Genomic DNA, 19,559 nt, shown 5'->3' with positions numbered 1-19,559 from the left:
TGCAGGGCAGGATCAGGTCCTGTGGAGGGAGGGTTGGGCCTGCACCCTGTGTCTGAGTGGCCAGCTGGCCTGGGGAATTAGGACGGTATTTGTGCAGGACCCAGAGTGACCAGGAAGGGTGGGGGTTGGCAAGTGTCCCAGTGAGCTTTCGTGCCCGACGGCATGTGCTCTGGAGCTCCTGCATTTACTCCCAAGCGCCCAGGCTCTTGGGGGCAGCCGGATGTTGACAATGTGGGGTTTCTGGGGACCCTCAAGTGTCGCAGGATGGCCCCAGGCACTATCTCAGAGGCTGCCTCCTTATCAGTCTCTTTCTCAGTGCCCCACCGGATGTGAGCACTTCCTCGTCTGCCCTGTGGCGCCTAGTCTGCCCTTCTCTCCCAGGCCACGCCGCAGTGCTGTGGGCCAACCATGGCAGGCACGACTCCACTTTACAGACAGGCAAAGTGAGGCCCGAGGGGGGAATCAGGCTCCCCCAGAGGCAGGCTCTAGTGCTTGTAGGAAAGGCTGGACTCAAGTTTCCCCCATGCTCTGGAATCCAGGGACTCTCTTCTCTCTGGCCAGCCCCCTGCCCCCTTGCAGCCCCTGTGGTATCTGTGCCCCAGGAGGACTAGCCTCTGGGCGGAAATGGCCATCTGTCTTTACTAAGTTGAAAACAGACACAAAGGAAAGAGGTTGATAACAGCAGTTTTGTCATTTATTTATTTAATCAGGGAGAGAGAGAGATGGAGCACAAGCAGTGGGGAGGGGCAGAGGGAGAAGCAGGCTCCCCGCTGAGCAAGGAGCCCTCTGCAGAACTTGATCCCAGGACCTTAAGATCATGACCTGAGCCCGAGGCAGCCCCTTACCCAACAGACCCACCCAGGTGTCCCAGTTTTGTTATTTAAATTGCTACCTCTTAACTCAGACTTAGAAAAAAATCAACTTAGTATAAGCCTGATTTTCTATTTTATTTTTAAGCCCGAATTTTCAAAACTGGAAAATATTTTTAAAATGTTTTCTTATTTTATTTTTCCAGTTTTGTTGTGATGTAACTGAAGTGGAATGTGGTATCAGTTTTAGGTATGCAAGGTGGTGGTTCGATCTGTGTCTGTAGCAGAGGGCTCACCCCAGTGACCGTTAACCTCTGTCGCCTGACCCGGTTACAGGTTTTTTTCCCTGTGGTGAGAGTGTTTACCATCTACTTTCTCAGCAACTTTCACGTGTCCGGTGCAGTATTGGGTAACTGGTGTCACCACGCTATCCTTAGGCCCCCAGGACTTGCTTACGTCATGGTGGGAGTTTGCACCCGCTGCCCCACTGCCTGGCCTGGGGCAGCCGGCAGTCTGTTCTTGCTCCAAGCGCAGTGTTTTCAGGTTCCACACATGAGTGAGAGGAGGCAGTGCTGTCCTTCTGTGTCTGACTTACCCCATGCAGCATAATGCCCCCAGGGTCCAGCCAGTCATCCTTCCCTCCTTTGCTACGGTTGGGTACGATCCCTTTGTATCTCCGCACCCCCGTGAGCTGTGTCCATTCACCTGAGCGCTCGGGTGGCCGCCGTGTCTCAGCTGTGCAAGTGCCACTGCAGAGACTGTGTGTCTTTTCAAGCTCAGCTGTAGGTTTCCTTTGGGTAAACACACAGAAGGGGAGTTGCTGGATCATGTGGTAGTTCTGGCTTTAATTTTTTGGAGCTTCCGTACCGTTTTCCACAGTGGCTGCATCAGCTTGGGTCCCCACCAACAGTGCAGGGGGTTCCTTTTTCTCCACGTCCGCACCAACACCCGTTCTCTTTTGTCCTTTTGATAATAGCTTTTCTAACAGGTGTGAGGGGGATATCTCATGGTGGTTTTGATTTTCATTTCCCTGATGATGAGTGGTATTCAACACCTTTCCATCTACCTGTTGGCCATCTCTGTCTTCTTTAGAAAAATGTCTAGTCGGTTTCTTTGCCTGTTTTATTTTTTTAAATTTATTTTTTTTTAAGTAAGCTCCACACCCAGTATGGGGCTTGAACCCACGACCTGAGATCAGGAGCCGGATGTTCTATTGACTGAGCCAGCCAAGCACCCTTCTTTTATTTATTTGTTTATTTAATAAAGATTTTATTTATTTGAGAGAGAGAGAAAAAGCAACAGCATGAGCTGGGAGGAGAGGGAGAAGCAGGCTCCCTGCTCAGCGGGGCTCGATCCCAGGACCCCAGGATCATGACCTGGGCCGAAGGTAGATGCTTAACCGACTGAGCCACCCAGGCGCCCCCTCTTTGCCCATTTTATTTTTATTCTTATTTTTTTTTTAAAGATTTTATTTATTTATTAGAGAGAGAGACAGCCAGCGAGAGAGGGAACACAAGCAGGGGGAGTGGGAGAGGAAGAAGCAGGCTCACAGCGGAGGAGCCTGATGCGGGGCTCGATCCCATAACGCCAGGATCACGCCCTGAGCCGAAGGCAGACACTTAACGACTGCGCTACCCAGGCGCCCCTCTTTGCCCATTTTAAAATCAGATTTTTTTTTCACTGTTGAGTTGTGTGAATTCTTTATATATATTTTGGATATTAACTACTTATCAGATACACGATTTGCAAATATTTTCTCCCATTCCGTAGGTTGCCTTTTCATTTTGTTTTAAAAAGATTTTATTTATTTATTTGACACAGAGAGCGCGAGCACCAGTAGGGTGAGCAGCAGAGGGAGAGGGAGAAGCAGGCTCCCCACTGAGTAGGGAGCCTGACGTGGGGCTCAGTCCCAGGACCCCGAGATCATGACCTGAGCCAAAGGCAACAGCCTAACCGACTGTGCCACCCAGGCGCCCCTGCCTTTTCATTTTGTTGGTGGTTTACTTCGCTCTGCAGAAGCTTTTTACTTTGGTAAAGTCCCAGTTGTTTATTTTTGCTTTTGTTGCCTTTGCTTTTGGAGTCGGATCCAAAAAACCATTACCAAGACTGACGTCAAGGAGCTTACCGTAAACCTGTGTTTTCTGCTAGGAGTTTCATGGTTTCCATTCTTATATTCAAGTCTTTATCTGTTTTGAGTTGACTCAAGAAATATTTTTAAATGAATGTTTGAGAAGCCAAGTGAAGCTTCTTTCCGGTTCTCTGGGGTTCCCCTGGCCTCTGCTCAGGTTACCATGACTGCTGCGCTGAGCCAGTGAGGCAGGGCGAGAAAGCCACATGACTTGAGTGGGTCTTGGTTCTCATAGCTGGCTTTCCCCTGAGATGAAGGGGTCACACGTGGGGGTGGGTAAGAGTCTGCTGTCAGTCACCGCAAGATGTCTGTGCTTATTTGCCAGAGAATAACATCTTCCAGCTCTGTCTTGGAGCTTCCGACCTTCTTGCAGTCGGTTGGGTAAATATTTACCTAGAGAGTAAAATACTGTTGGTGAACGAGTGTGCATTGTATAGGCCGTGTGCCAGGCACTGCGCTGGACTTGTTATCTGCATTGTCTTGTGAGTCTGTCCTCCCACTGTCAAAGGCAGTGGTTCAGTTATTATACCTATTTTAAAGACAAGGAAGTGGGGGTATGAGAGTTTGGTCAGCTTGCCCAGCTCACCCAGATAGTAAGAGCGGGAGCCAGGAATGATCTCGGAGTCTGATTGGCCAGACTGAGCTGCTGTGCAGAGCTGTCGGGAGGTCATAGCCCCAGAGGGTGGCGGAGCTCCCTGGCCCTGCGAGGAGGGTGCTGGTCCTGGGGGCTGTGCTGGGTGAGCCCATGTGGATGGCAGGCATGCTGGAACCGTGGCATGCGCTCTGCCCTTCCCGTCTCCAGGCCTGAGGCTGGTGAAGGCAGATTGCATTAGCCTGACTGTGGTTTGGGAAAGTGCCAGTTCGGCTGAGGTTGCCCACTGTTAAGAGCACCAAGCTGGCTTCTTGCGATTCCAGAGATTTCTTGGTTTCCCCACCACTGGGTGCCCACAGCAGGGATGCAGTTTTTCCTCTTTGGGGCACTGAGGTGGCATTTCAGTTCTCCCTGACCCTGGAAAGCTCCCAGTTCCCAATCCCAGAGACTCAGCCCCTCAGGCTCCCTGAGGAGCTCAGCAGGCCAGGGACAGGTGGTGACGGGTGTTCCCCTGCTGACAGGAGTCTCAGAACTGTGGCATGTTTCCACTTCTCAGAGCAGCCAAGGCTGCGTGCATTAGCCCCTCTTCCACGGGGTCGCAGCCTATGTCCTTGTGCTCATTCAGCCCTGTTGATCACTGGGGAGCCTGGGAACCACGAGGGGCAGGTGTGCTGGGAACCCCAACAGCCATGCTGCTGTCTTGCTGCCTTTGTCAAAGGCCCCTGCTGTCACCCCTTCCCGGCGGGGTGCCTGTGGCTTCGGGGATACAGTCCTGCTGCCTTCCTCCCTCCCCCTGTGGAGACAGGACCCTTGTCTGGGGCTGTCAGATCAGCAGCCCACTCTGACCAAACTCCTGGAAAGTTCTTTTTTCTTCTTTGGGAGCCATTGGTCTCTCTGGAGGGCCTTCTCCTCACCGTGGGTTGTCGCTGTTCATGAGTGACGTCCTTCTCAAAGGCCTCATGCTGCCGCTTCTCTCTCCTCTGCCTAGGATCATGCGGCCGGATGATGCCAATGTGGCTGGCAACGTCCACGGTGGAACCATCCTGAAGATGATCGAGGAGGCAGGGGCCATCATCAGCACCCGACACTGTAACAGCCAGAACGGGGTAAGCGTCTGCGGGCCATCACCCAGCCCGCTTGGGATCACTGGGAAGATTCCAGGCCCAGAAGGCCTGAGGTCCCTCTGTGGGTATCATCACACCACTCTTGGGTTGGGACAGGAGTTTACTTGCAGTGTTCCCCTCCTTCGTCCCCTTCTAGAATCCCTGGGTGGGACCAGTTGCCGTGGTGCTTGGTTTGGGACTCATCAAGGAGGGATGGGGGACAGCTAGAGAGTAAGCTGGGAGATGGCCGAGAGCTGCCTTTAAGCTCCTCCCCCTCCATCCAGAAGTGTCTTGGTTTCTAGAATCCCCCCTCCCCAGCTTGGCTGCCCTGGGCCTGACCCTCCATTGCCCCATCGACACCCCAGGGGTGGGGTGGGGCCTGGGCAAGCACTGGCACTCTTGCTGGGGAAGCCCAGCGAAGCCCTGCCAGAGTGCCCGGGATGAGGGCCAGGCTTTCTGCTTTTGCAACTTGGGCAGCTGGGGGACATTTGGCCCATCCTCTCCTGCCCTGTCTCCAGCCCCGGGGGGACCTGACATTTCCTCTGGAGGCCGCCGAACGCCTTTGCTGGGGACAGGGGTCTGTCTTGCGCCACACTACCACCTGGGGGCCAGCAGAGGTGCAGAACCACTGGCTTCTATGTCCCTGTGTGTGTGTGTCCCTGTGGGCCTGGGCCAGCCACCTGCTGTGATGAGAGGAGGAATGCATGCTGGCTGAAACGGGGAAAGAAGGGGAGAGGGAGAGCAGCATGTATATGTGTGTGTGTGTGTGTGTGTGTGTGTGTGTGAGAGAGAGAGAGAGAGAGAGAACCAAGCCAGGGTGAATGTTTCAATGGGTGGACATGGGCTTAGGGGACCTCAGCATGCTGTGAAGGAGGGGCTCACCTGGATTTGTTCAGGTGCCCTTGGAGTTCTGGGGCAAACCAGGCCATGTTCAGAGTGCGCCCTCTGGTGGCAGCATGGAGGATGGGCCTGAGCCTATGGGGCGGGGGGCTAGGGTGAGGGCCCAGCCCCTGGTGGCCCACTGAGACAGTGAGGGTCCCGGGCAGGCCTGGCAGGACAGGCTGGACCCTGGGAAGGAGAACCTTAGGATGGGGGGAAGGAGGGGGCTTGGGTGGCGAGAACCCATATAACTGCTGCTGGGTAGTGAGTTTTTGCAAAGCTCTGAAGTGCTTCTGTTTATATAATCCTCCCCACACCCGTTATTATCCCCGTTACCCCCATTGCACAGGGGAGGAAGTGGAGACACAGAGAGGCTGCATGCTTGCCCGAGGCTGCAGGGGGAAGCAGAGGGTGGGTCTGGGCCATGAATCCAGGCCTCGAACCTGTGCTTTGAGGCCCTGCTCCTCATCCCTTCCCTGGAGGGAGCCTGGGGTGCAGGAGGGATCCTTTTGACACACTGGCTTGGAGATGTCTCTGGACTGGTGTTCCCAGGGTAGGGGTGTAGAAGGTCCAGGCTCGGGAGGGCGTGGGTGCTCCAGGCAGCTCTAAGTGGGTAGATGCTGGCATGGGGGCCAATGCTGGCCTCTGAGGGGCTTCACTGGGGCTCTGGGTCAGGGAGGGGGCACCCTCACCCTACTCCCCTGGAGGTCTCATCCAGTCTATGCCTTTAGTACTGTCATGTAGCCCTGGGGTTGTTTCCAGCTGGAACCTCTTGGTTGGCTCCATCTGGATACTTAATTGTCCCCTTGACCTTGATGTGCCCGAAAAGACTCCCTGGACCTGTACCCAGACTGCTCCTCCCAGTCTCCCTCTGCTCTGTACATGACCTCTGTGGCATCTGGTTACCCACACTCAAAACCTGGGGCCTCAGTGACCCCATTCTTTCTCTTCCGTTGTGGACACTGGCAGCCGATCCTGTTGGCTCCACCTGCTGGGTAGTTCTGGATCTGAGCAGCATCCACCTGCCGAATCTCATCTCCCATGCCTTCCTCTTAACACTCCCTTGGGCCACACGGCTCTCTTGCTGATGTGTGACTGGCCGGTGTTCCTACCCCAGGGCCTTTGCACTGCCTCTTCCCTCTGCCTGAGCTGCTCTTCCCCCCAGATATCTGCAGGACCCCCCTCACCTCCTTCCAGTGTGTAAATGACCTCCACTGAGGCCTTTCCTGATGACCAGCTCCCTTCTTGGTCCCAGCTGTTCTCCATAGCACTGTCACTCCTAGAACATTGTGGGTTTTGCTCATTTATCTTTGGTCTGCTCATCCCTCCCCGTGACCCCTGCTAGAGTGTAAGCCCCATGAAGGGAGGGACTTTCGTCTTTCGGGTCCCTGCTGGATGCTCAGCGTCTGGGTGGAGGCCTGGAACACGGTGGCCCCCATTGGCCATCTGCTTCTTGCCAGAAGGGTGTGTGTGGAATCGTCGTCCCGTGGAGCGCTTACAGTGCGCCAGTGACCACAGTGTGTGCTTGACCTTTTCTTTATGGAATCTCCCCGACCGTGGTCTTAGCCCCACATTGTAGGCGAGGCGAGGAGGCCTAGAGAAGTTACACGGCTTCCTGAGGGTCCCCTCTTCTGCGTGCCCTCCGCTGAGGGCGGCCTGAGTGGGTGTAGGGCAGGTGCAGTCCAAACAATCATAGTAGTGGGAGCGAACCTCTCTGACCCGCGCTCCCACGTTTGATCCCCCCATGTCTGTGACGGGGTGGCTCACCCCTCTCTCCACAGATCATCCCCTCGAATCCTGGCAGCAGCCTGCTGGCCCCACTTCTTTCTGTATTTTATGAGGTCAAGAGCTAGTGAGAGGCAGAGCTGGGAGTTGAACCCGGGACCCAGTGCTCTTCTGACTCTGCTTCTGAAGCTGCTGTCGTGGCTCCAAGCCCGTGGCCGCTCAGGAGCCCGGCCCCCGAGGTATCTGGGCCCCCGAGCCCAGCGAGCGCTGTGATCCTGGTCATCTCTGGGACTGTGGCGGGGACATTTCCTGGGATAGACTAATCAGAGGGCTCCTGGCTGCCTCCCCGGGTGGGGCTGCCCCTCCTGCTTTAAGCCCCAGCAGCAGGGAGCTCCAGGGCTGTGTCTGAGCACAGGCAGCCAGACAGGTGGTGTTCAGCTTTGAGATCCTCCTACCGCATACAGATGTTCCTTGGCTCGTGGTTTGAATTTTTGGGTCTCACCTGTTCTTCACGGAATCCCAAAGGCAGGCCCAGTGCCCTGCTAGGCCCTTGGACAGCACCTCACGGTCAGGTTGCCTCTGCCCTGCGTCCAGCTCGTGCTGCCCACGCCCCAGCCCGGAGGAGAGCCCCCAGGCAGCCCACCAGTCTCTTAGGCTGCCCTGCCTGCGAAGGACTCCGGAGTGGCTGCCCTATAAACATTCATTCTCTCCTTTGGAACCAAGCTTAAGATTCCTAGCAAGCGGCTTCCAACCCAGAAGAGCCAGTGTGAGGCCTCTGCCGGCATCCTGGGCCAGGCCTGGGACTACGTGGAGAGCAGGTCTGTCTCCCCCTGGGTCAGTGCCCATGTTCCGGGTCATGGAAGGGAACAGAAATGCCACCTGCTAAAAAGCTCACACCACTCTGAAGTGCGGGGATAAAAAATGAGCCAGTCTGCTCGTCTCCTCTGCCCCTCCTGCAGAGCCCTGGCCCCACGCCTTCCCTGGTCCTACAGGCCCTTCTGACCCCTTCGCTTGCACCTCCTGCTGTGCACCCGCCCTCCCCCCCACCCAGCCTCCACTGTGTGCACTCCAGCCTGCTCTCCCCTCCGCTGGGGTGCACACCTCCATACACCTTTTCATTCATAGCTCAGCTCAGATGTGCTCTCTGTGGGGAGGCTGCCCCCACCCCCAGCACTTCCCACACCGCCCTCTTCAGAGCATCTGCCACCATGTGGCTTTGTCCCGTTTACTTACTTATCATCTGCTCTGACTCACTCCCCCAAATGCCGCACCAGGCGCAGGGCCTGGCTCCATGCATGGCGGTAGCTCCCTCCAGCGGTGGTCGCGGGTCCCCTGGTGTACCCGCAGTCAGCCACGTCCAGAAGCAGATGACCCTCCCTCTGACGGAGCGTCAGAGGGTCAGTAGTCGCCTAATGCTGTCACCTGCCCACATCATTCACCTCCTTCATCTCAGCTCACGGGCATTTTATCTTCTCTCCTCCTCCCAGGAAGAAGTACACTAAGATGGAGCTCAGGTCCATCCAAGACGAAGCTGCATTCCCATTAAAAATTATTCTTATATATATGCACATATGCTGCCCGTGTGTGAGTGTAGCCATACCAAAATTTAACCACTCTCCAGTAAAGACACCTGGTTTCATTCCGTTTTGGGTCTTGCTAGCAGCGCATGGATAATTCCACCACGTGGCCCAGAGGCGGGGCCTCAGTTCCTGTCCGGCTCCGCTCTGTGCATGCCTTTCCAGCTTTCTGCCAGTGGGTGGTGCTGTAGCCACAGAAGTCTTCTTAGGGGCCACTGTTTCAGTGTCAGCGTGACTTACGGGGTGAGTGGGGGAGAAGCTGGTGCAGATCAGAATAGCTACAGCTTAGCCCTGGAACCTTTCCCAGCCACTCTGGTCCCCTGCCTTGCTGAGACCTGACTCTGGCACGTTTATAGGGACAGAAACTGGAGGGACGCCCAACCCCGCGTTCCTGAGACTCGCCTGGGAGGAGTGAAGGTGCGGGTTCCCTGACTGTCCCTCCAGAGGCAGGTCCCGCCAGCTTGAGGTGGGCCTGGGAATTTGCATGTCCGTGAGGCGGCAGGTGGGCTCGTGCACCGATGCCGCAGGTGGTACCACCGGGGCTCAAAGTGACTGTTACTACAAGCTCGATGTCGCCAACCCTTGGACGAGGGGTGCCGTGAGGATTACCTGGGGAAGCGAATACCAGAGCGGGCAGGGCCGGATGACAGGCTCTCTAAGGTGAGGCCCCGTCTCCCACTCCCTGCTCCCCATCCAGCCTGGGGGTAGCCGGAGAGCCTCACACACGTGTGCCCAGCCTCCTAGAAAGGAGGGCTGGTTCCCAGGAGAAAGCGGTAGACGTGCCAAGTGCTCTGCTTGTCAGGGAGGTCCCACTGTTGCGACTCCAGTGTCCCTTGTGTCATTCGGTTCACACAGACGGCAAGGAAGCAGGTCTCCGTGCCAGAGCCGGGGGGGGCCGAGGCACTGCTGTCCTGTTGAGAAGTGCACCGAAGTGTCCCTTCAATCTGGGAAGCAGCCCCCAATACTGAAAATGATTTAAGTAAGAGGACATCCATCACAGGATTGTTTATAAGAAGAAGCAGATGGACCGCATTGGAGCCAAATCTCTGATAACGGAATATTCCATTCTATTTGGCCATTAAACATACTTTTGCAGTGGAGTGCTGTGACGTCAGTCGTGGAAAGGGCCATGCGGAAGAATGAGGAAGTCTGTCACGTTCAGTAGAGAAAGAGCCCCAGCGTACAGTATCGTGTGCCCTCCAGATGGCACTCCAGGCGTCGATCGGTTTCCAAGGGGCTCCTGGGGGCCTGGGGACAAGTGACAGGATGCACACCTGGTACCCTATACCCTATACCCTTTCCTTCCTCTGAATTTCGAGTCCTGAAAATGGGTTCCTATCTGAAGGATAAATAACATTTAAATAAAGGAATATTGGTTGCAGAGCACTGTTTGTACTGAGGCAGGTTATTTTTCCTTGTTTTGAGTAAAAAAAAAAAGCAAGTTGTGGACACGTATGTTTATGTTTGCATGACTGTATGAGACAGAGTAACTGCACACGAACTGGGGAGATCCCATTCCTGGGGAGAAGAGCCTGGGAAGGAAGATCCCAAAATAGAAAGCTGGGGTGTCTTTGGATGGGAGGAGTGATTTTCCCTCCTCTGTCTACTTCTCTGTGTATTTCCCAAATTTTCCATAATGAGTATGTCTTTTTTTTTTTTACCTTTCATTATGGAAGCAATGCATGTCTTTTGTGGAAAAATTAGAAGAAAGAAGCCACTCCTAACCTTCACCGTGCAGAGAATCCTGCTGGTGCTTCTCTGGGGTGTCCCCTCGAGGCCTTTCTGTGTCTCCCGTGGTTTTGCAGTTAGGAATGTGTGATGTCAATAAATGGTGTTACTTTCACAGTGGGAAATTGAAAGGCCGTTTTTGAGGGGCATGTCCAGGGTTGGGGCTCACCTGTCTCTGGTCTCTGCAGGAGCGCTGCGTGGCCGCCCTGGCCCGCGTCGAGCGCACCGACTTCCTGTCGCCCATGTGCATTGGCGAGGTAGCACACGTCAGCGCGGAGATCACCTACACCTCCAAGCATTCTGTGGAGGTCCAGGTCAACGTGATGTCTGAAAACATCCTAACAGGTAACTTCTGCACACGTCTCTCCAAGCCAGCTCCGTTGGGACCGGTGCCAACAGCAGCCGTAGCTCACGTTGATTGGGGGCTGGCCTTGACGCTGTCCATGACTGACGTCCTTCCATTCCCAGCTCCACCCGTGACGGAGATACTTCTGGCATCCTTGTTCTGTAGATGGGGACGGGTTAAGCAATGAGTCCAACAGCAGGATTTGTGTCTGACCGGGGTTCGGGCTCTGGACCCAGTGTGCAGCCACTGCCCCTCCTGCCTTCCCAGGGTGGAGGCCTGGTGACCGGCTCCTCGGGCAGAGGGCTGGCAGTGGGCTGGAGGGCACAAACTGCCCTCCAGCCCCCTGCTCTCCCCCCCACCCGCCTTGCTGTTCCATGTAGGTGGGGGCCACTGGCGGGGGTGGGGGGCAGGGAGGGCTTGGGTTGCTGCCCTGCACCCCTGGCCCTGCATTCCAGGCTTAGGCTGAAGCACTGGGTGAACCTTTGACTCTGGTTTGATCTGAATATTCTCTTTCTCAGAGTGGTAACCATGGAAACCCCTTCTCATCCTCCCACTGGGCTCTGCAGGGGAGTGTGCCTCTGCTTTGCACTCGCTGCTGCTTTTTATAACCAGGCTGCTGACAAGGAAGGCAGGCCCCTCTGTCCCCTTGCTGCCCACCTCCCTGCCCCAGGCCACCCCATTGTCCCACGTCGTTCCATGCTTGTCGGGGTCCTTGGGTCCTATGCCTGATGCCTCTCGCCCCTTCCTTGGGGGCTGCTGCCTGCAGGGTGCTGTGCTCAGAGATCTTTCAGGGGCTCAGCCTTCTCCCCTTCCCAGGCCTGGAGCCACAGTTATCTATCTGGAACTTCCCGGTGTCCTCAGCATGCCCGGCTGTGGCGCAGTGAACGATTTCGCCAAGCGAGGGCCTGTGCTCAGTAAACACTCGGCGTCCCTGTGGCCTGTGTTTGTGGCCAGGCCCTATTGCCGCCTGTGGCTTTCGCATCGAAGGGACCGTGGATGCCGCACACTGTGGCACAGGAACGGGTACCCAGGCACGATCGTCTCACGATGCAGCCTTGGGGTCCGTGTCATCGTTCCTGCGCTCTGTCTCCTTGTGGCCCAGGCCTCCTCTCCTGCGTGGTAGTCACTGCCGCTGCTGCTCTCCATCTTCAAGCTGCCCTGCGTGGCAGTCCCATCAGTGTTGCTTTTTCATGGTGATTTTCAGCAGCTCTGAGCCAGGGAGTTCCAGTGGGGGAGGGGCCCGCCTACCAGATTTCTGGCCCCAGAGGAACCCCTGAGGAACAGAGTAGTGTTTCCCCGTTGGCGAATGGGGAAGAGGCCAGGAGACAGAGGCATTCTTGACTTGAAAAGTGGAGCTCACCCCGGCGGCATTGGCCCCCCAGCGTGGTGACTCTCAAGGGGACAATTCTGGTTGTCACCATTGGGGCAGAGGTGCTGCATCCAGTGGGGGAAGGGCAGGGATACAGCCGCACAGCCTCCCCACCAGGAAGGGTGACCCAGCCTCACATGTCCTGCACTGAGGCTGGGAAGCCCTGCCCTTGACCATGAACTCTGGGAGGAAAGAGTCATGTCTTTCTCTTCCTGGCAGCTTCTCTTGGCTCATAACAGACTTAGAGCTGGTAACTACAGGTGAATGAATGATGGAGTGAATGAATGACCACATGAACAGAGGTGGTCAGGAAGATTTGTGTTTCTGTGCAGAGATGGGAAGCTGACAGGTGGTTTTGTCTAGAACCACACGCTCTGCCTGACTTCTAAGGGATCGTTCCCACTGTGGGGCAGGAGGCTCTCTCCCGGGGCCGTGGCTGGTAGATGCCAGCTCTCTACCCCCAGTAAGCCTGCAGCCCCGCCCCCCAGCAGCCTGGGCCTCAGCCTCGGCTTCGTTCCTTCCCTGCAGGATGGGCACAGAGAGCTGATGTGCCCTGCAGAGGAGAGAGCCCGCAGAGAGGAGCGGTGCTTGGGCGTCCACCCTCACGGCCGGGGGCGGGGGGGCAGGCTGTGCGACCCCGCTGTGCTCTGCTTCTCGAGACGGCGCCTCCTGACCCTCAGGCCTCCCCTGTTGCACGAAGGGGGCAGCTGCTCTTGGAGCCCTGAGGGCTGTGACCTTTCTCCATGTGTTGGTCCTCTTGCCCCGGAACCTGCTGCTGAAGGGCCAGATGCCCCCCTTCTCATTGCACCACCACAGGTCTGGCTCTCGTTCCTGCATTTCTTCCTGTAAGTGCCACGTCTGCGCATCTGCGTCTCCGTCGCCCTCCCTCTGTCTTTCTAAGTTCGGATCCATACAGATAGATCTCTTACTCTGGGACCGTGTCTCTCGAGGCCTCCCTCTCTGTGCTGACGTGTGTCTTTCTGCCCACATGTCTAGGATGTGAGGGCAGGGCTGGGTGGCTGCCTTGTCCCCTGCAGTCCCCCCACTGCCTGTAGCAGTGCCTGGCCCCGGGGACTCAGGGTGACTCTGACCGGGGGTGGGGAGGGAACTGAGAGCCCAGGAGGCAGGGGTCCTCTGTCTTGGGTGCCCCTGCCTCTGCGGCTGTGCAGCCTGTCAGGAGGCAGCCGACCGAGCACACGCCAAGGCAGACAAGCAGCAAACCTTTGCCTTCCAGACGGCTCATTCATCTCCGGCAACTGTCAAAATATTAAGCTAGCTAGGACGTGATTGTTGCAAATTGCTCCAGAAAATAGCTGGGAGCTCTTAAGATTTTAAAATAGGTGTTTTTAATGCTGCAATTGTCTTTTGATGGTTTTATTAAATGACGGAGAAAGTGCAATTAGCATGTTTTGCCTCATTTGTCCTGTGGTGTTCATTTGGGTCTAGAGGAGGGCCACTCCAGGTTTCCATGGAGACCAGCTTGTCAGGCTGGCTCTGGCAGAGTCAAACAGGAAATCTTTATTCCCAAAAGCAGGTTGTCAGATTCACTCTCAGTCAAAGTGCAGTGAAAATATTTTCCATGCTATTTGCCTGTGGTTCCCAAGTGCAGAGAGCCTGTTGTCCTGATGGGACCACTGTGTTGGGGCCAGACCCTGGCCATGCTGGCGTTAGAGCAGGCCTGGCTCTGTGGGCTTGGCGTTCTACGTGACCACAGGGCTTGGCTTGGGCCTTGGGGCTGTGTTCAGGCGAGGAAACCAAAGCCCCGGCTCCCTTTGGGAAGGCAGGTCAGAAAGCACTGATGAGAAGGGAGCTCCTTGAGGGGCTTTAGAGAGGATACCTGGCTACTCCTATCCTTCCCACTTGCTTTCTTTTATTTCCACAGTTTTGCTGTTCTCCTCTACACTGAGGACCTTCTGTGTTGAGGAAGATCCTTTTTAAGGCATCCTTGCAAATATTTCCCTGAAATTACTGGGACCCTGGAGGTGTAGGTCTATACACAAAACAGCACTGAATTGCTGTGTGACCCTAGTAAACCCCTTGACCTCTCTGGGCTCTAGGTTCCTCCTATACAAGTGAGAGGGGTGCAGTGGACTACGTGATCTCTGGGGTTTTCTGGCCCATGGTTCTCAGCCCAGATAGGCCTCTCTTGTAGCCCCAAGGAAGGTTCTGTTTCCTGTCAGCCCACAGTGGGAGTCAGCAGCCCACTGCCCATCTCTCAGCACTCCACTCCGAAGTGTCTCGATTGGAGTTCTGAGTCGGTGGCAGCAAATTCAAGTGTCCGGTGTGAACCCTCCCACCTTGCAGGATGGGCCTTGCCCGGCTGGCTGTACAGCTGTGCTTGTTTGTGGCCTGGCCACAGCCACTCCCCAGGCTGCCCGTGTGGGCTCTGGCTCTGTGTCTCCCTGAGCCTCATGTCTGTGGGCCACTGTCCTTCTGGCCCCCCTCTGGCAGGAGCTCATAGCTGTATTTAGCAGGTGGACATTGCCTTGCTGAGCCCTGTGGCGTGAAGCTCCCCAGCAGAGTGTGTTCGACGGGAAGTTCAGGGTCTGCTGGATCTGTTTGCAGAAACTCGAGCTCAGCTGGGGCTGAATGCCCTGGCTTTGTCCCCTCTTCTCCGAGAGGTGGCTGGTGAGGGCCCCACCCGAGGCTCCTCAGGCTTCTGTCAAACCCCTGCAAAGAGGAGGTGCCTGGAGTCCAAGCCCTCTCTGTTAGCAAATTCTGGAAAGCCAGGACCCCCAGGCTTAAAGTGTATTATCTGAAGTCTTTCCAGCAACCTCCAGAGGGGCAGCATTGTGGTGGAGGTGGGGGGGAGTCCCCATGCTCTGTGTCCACACTCCCACCTTGTGTTTCAGCCCCACCTGTCCTGTGCCCTGTGTTCTCCCTACGCCATCACTCACGTCGTTTTTTTTCTCTGAAGGTACTAAAAAGCTGACCAATAAGGCCACCCTGTGGTATGTGCCCCTGTCCCTGAAGAACGTGGACAAGGTCCTGGAGGTGCCTCCAGTCGTGGTAAGGAGACCCCTTCTTCTCTCGGGGGGCAGATGGCAGAGGCTGCACAGGCATCGCAGGACAGCAACAGCAGGGACTGGGGGCCGGGTCTGCCGGCCGGACACGCTGGTGGAGTGGGGTGTCCCTGTCTGGGATCTTCGCGCAAGTTTCATTCATGTGGGGAATGTCCTGGTGGACGCCCCTCCTGGAGGACCCTTCCTCATGTCCCTGACCAGAGGGAAGGCGGGGGTCGGGACAGTGTCGGGTGACAGGTCCTTCTGCGAGAGCCGGGACCTCCAGGCTGTGTGGCCCAGACCAGCCGCTCCCCATCTTGGCTAAGACATCTCTGTTTCCGCCTCTTCTCCCACTGCCCTTGGTTCTCTCTGGGGTGTTGCTGCAGACAGAAGCTCTTCTTGTGAAGGGGGGAGCCCATTGTATTCATTCCGGGCCCCCTGCAGGCACGCTCGGTGAGCAGGCTTTTGGAGGGTGAATGTTGTGCCAATAGAAGGATTTAGTTCCTTCCCTAAAGTTACCCCTCACCTCCTCCTGGGGTACCCAAGTCCCTGCATGTTTCCAGGACACGCATGACAGCTCTTCTGTGGCCTGCGCTCTGTTCTCACACCCAAGCTGTTCTAGAGGAAAACATGCCCTGGCTCTGGCAGTGTCTGCCCCGGCAGCGAGCATTTTCCTCCACTCGTACAGAAAGCAGATTTTTTAAAATAACGGAGCCGGGACCCGCACCCGTAGGAACTAGTGGTGCCAGCTCACAGAGGAGCTGGGTCCTGTCCTCCTCCCCACGGGGACGCCCTGGTGCAGGCCCTTCCTGCTTGGGGGAGGCCTGCTCTGTCTCCCCGGCAGACCCCTGCACCCCTGCAGGTGTAACACTGCTGGGGGCGCTCCCTGCAACTCCCCCCTCACCCCTGCCTCTGCCCGTGCCAGCCCAGCGTCCGACTGCACTCCTGCCTGGGCCCCCGGGGCACTCGAGACCCAGGTGGCACATCTCCCCAGGTGGGGATGGCTGCCTGCTGGGCTCTAGCTGCCGTGCAGTCTAGATATTTAAGAAACTGTCTTGAGACAAGGGAGCCCTCTCCATGTTGAACAGGAAGGGCACTTAGACCTTGGTCTGGGTTGGATTGGTGGCTTGTCCTTTGGTCCCACGGGAGAAGGGACGTAGTGCCACCACCGGCTGACGGCACTGGTGCCACCCATCCCTGCATGAGTGAGGAGAGCGGGTGAAAGCTCACAGTCAGGACACGGAGCCCAGTGCTCCTGGGGATCACCCCTTTGTGAGGGTCCTGGGACTGCTGGGACGGAGGCCCCAGGGGAGGACCCTTCCTGCGTCTTCCAGCTGCACCCCTCCCACCTCTGCCTCTGACTGCCCCTGTGGGGGTGAGTGCACCTCCTCCTCGGTCGTCACCCTTGGGGTTCTGCTGCAGCAGGACCTCATCCAGACCCCGGCTCTGTCAGGTCACGTGCGCAGCTTCCGGTGGGCGGGAGTTTTGACAGACACTGTTCAACCCAGAGCATGGCCCTTCAGTCTGGCCCGCCCGCCCCCTCCCTCCTCCCCTGTCTCTCCCCTCCCTGCCGCACTGACTGGGGCGGGGGCCCAAGACCAAGAAGCAGGAGTGAGTCTGAGGCACAGTGATTTTTTCTCTTTGGAATTACGGTTGTGCCCGCCCCCACTTTCATCTTTCCCACCAACCACTTGGTGCTCAGTCAGCCGCATCGCATGTAAATACGACATGATTATTGGACTGATTTCATTTTCAGACGCCACAGACTGTGGAAGTCTCTGGCTTCGGCACCAGATGATACATGTTCAGGGCTTGATCCTGAAGGAAGATTCCGGGGCTGAGCCCATGAGCCTTTGCTCCCTCTGGCTCCTTAGGGCCGGGGGGCTGAGAGCTTTGGGTCTTTGGCCAGCAGGGCAGGGGTGGGCAGCGCTCCAGGGTCAGGGCAGCACTTGGCTCCAGGGAGCACTCACCCCCCACATCCCAGAGGGGCCCGGAGTTTTCCCATCCCCTTTGTTTAGCCGGTTTGATAAGACATAAATACCAACTTTGCCCTTGTAGAGGCGGAAGCAGAGAGGGCTGCAGATGGGAGAAGCCACGCCGCTCCCAGCTGCAGCTGACGCTAATATTTACGGGAGCTTGTCCCCCGCACACGTGAGCCCCCATAGAGGCCTTCGGTTGGTTTGAAGGAGAGGTCTGCTGTTTTCCTTGTCCTGATCTGTCCTGGAGAGCTTTGAGTCTCTCCAGCGTTTATGCTCATTGCTGGTAGCGTGGCCACAAGGCTTTCTCATGCCACCCCCCCAAATCCCGCCATCGACCTTTTACAGACTGCTGTCCTTTATTTGAGAATACACGCATCTCTCTGTCCAGGGGTGTGTGTGTTACACACGTCTCTCATGTGTATATACGTACCACGGACACGTGTGTCCCACACATCTCACAGAACACACGCTTGCGTGTGTGCACAGGTGGACTGCACGTGTGCATCTCCCTGGAAGAAGCCCGGCCGTCCACCCTGTGCAGCGCTGTTCAGTGTAAGACGCTGCCCCTCGGCTCCACCCTCTTCTCCGGGGAACAGGGACCTCAGTATCCCTGCGGTGACCCTGGAGAGGCTGGGGCCTGTCCGAGAGCGGGCACTCTGGTTGTTGGGTTTTATTCTTCCAGTGTCTGAATGTGCACTTGAGTTCCGAGTCCTGCTGGGCCGTTGGACTTGTGGGCTGAGCTGGCTTCTGCTTCTCCCCAGCCGGGCTTGACGAGCCCTTGGGGGTGAGGGTGGGGTGCCAGCCCGTCGCCGGGACTTCTGGTGATTCTGTCCCCAGATTCAGAGCCAGCAGGGCCAAGGTTGTGAGGAGGCTGCGTTTCCTCCGTCTCCGTGGCTCGTGTCCGGCCGGGGCCCCGCCAGTCGCGTGTGACAGCCCAGGCCCAAGCAGTGTGCTCACATGGCCAGGGTTTATTATGCTCGGGAGGTTGGCTCTTTCTTAAAAAATCTCTTTAGAAAGCATTTCCTGAGGACACTTGAGTTCCGCCATGAATTTTGCGGATAGGCGCAGCACAGTCTCCGCACGAACGGTTTTTACTTTGGACGGAGGGACGGGAGGCCACAGTTTATTTATGGAGGAAAGGGTTAAATTATCCCCTGCCACTTAAACACGCAGGGTTTGTTTCTCTTGCACACACTCCTCAGCCCCTTGCTCAGCCTCCTTGGGAGACAGGTTCTCAAGCCTCAGATGATGGTAATTAAGCCGTAGAGTAGTGTTCAGACCCTGTGCGATTTGGAGCAGAGCCACGAGCAGGAAAATCAAGACGTTTAAAACTGGCTTTTCAAAGATGATCTAAAATTGCCATCTGAAATGAATTTGCCTACGTCAGAGAGGCTTCAGCTGGGGGCGGAGAAGGCCCAGGGGGCCCTGAGCTTGGTAGCTTCTCCACAGCTCAGCCAGAAGTGCTGCCTGAGTGAAGGGAGGGGCAGGTGTTGGAGCTGACCGACGGGAGGCCGGCTGGGCCGCAGTCAGCACGGAAGACCCAGGCCGTGGCAGCAGGAAGAGAGAGGGCTGCCGGGGGAATGGCCCCCACGTCCTGATCTGGGGCTTTTCCGAGGGGTCCCGCAGGGAGGGCGTGTGTGCCCTATGCTGGGCTCGAGGACAGGGCCCTTGCTGTCACATCAGGGAAACCGAGTGTCTCCCGCTGTGCCTACAGGACCCCGGGTTTTTGTGCCAAGTTTATATTCATGTTTATTAACTTCTTGGGTCCAAACCTCTGGATCCATTAGGAGAGCTTTGCTGGGACTGTCTTAGCTTTGGTGCGCGTTCCCGCAAGCGTGCAACCTGTCAGACAGGCTGGGAGGTCAGCAGAGTGAGGGTGTCCAGGGCACGCGGGAAACCTGCTTTCTCCTCGCCCTCTCGGGGCTCCCGTGATTCTGTAGTTCTGTGTCCAGGGATAGATCGTAGGAGGGATGGGGCACGTGTAAAACGTGACGGAGATTGTTGATGCGATGTTTCAACAGTGAAGAACTGGGAGCAAGCCTGATCGCTCAGTACTGGGTCCCCCTCCTCAGTCCGGTTAGGTTGAGAAGTTCGGCCGCTGCAGGGGAAGGAGGAGATAGTGCTACTTGGAAACCTGGCACATGGCACAGGAGAACTTTTATATACACTTGGGCATGAGAACAATTTGAGGAAAACACAAAGCAAACATTTAAGTCACTTATCTCTGGATACATGAGATTTTCACTTTGTCTGTGTTTTTATTGTTTCTATTAAATATATATTATCAGGACAATGATAAATGGTTCCCGTTACATAACTGGA

General features: G+C 56.3%; 1 protein-coding gene across 5 annotated transcripts in view; it reads left to right on the top strand.

Annotated features, from left to right (window-relative positions):
- Positions 1-19,559, top strand: part of ACOT7 (acyl-CoA thioesterase 7) — a 97,489-nt gene that overhangs the window by 22,357 nt on the left and 55,573 nt on the right. For all 5 annotated transcript variants that reach the window (XM_011230594.3, XM_002923852.4, XM_034671144.1 and 2 more), the window contains exons 2-4: positions 4,518-4,635; positions 10,730-10,886; positions 15,174-15,265. In XM_011230594.3, the coding sequence (XP_011228896.1) occupies positions 4,518-4,635; positions 10,730-10,886; positions 15,174-15,265 (367 nt within the window). The remainder of the gene's footprint in view (positions 1-4,517; positions 4,636-10,729; positions 10,887-15,173; positions 15,266-19,559) is intronic.

Source organism: Ailuropoda melanoleuca, chromosome 11, assembly GCF_002007445.2.
Source record: "Ailuropoda melanoleuca isolate Jingjing chromosome 11, ASM200744v2, whole genome shotgun sequence".
NCBI classification, from domain to species: Eukaryota; Metazoa; Chordata; class Mammalia; order Carnivora; family Ursidae; genus Ailuropoda; species Ailuropoda melanoleuca.
Note: the sequence above shows the minus strand (reverse complement) of the source record. Positions and strands in the feature narration are given on the sequence as shown.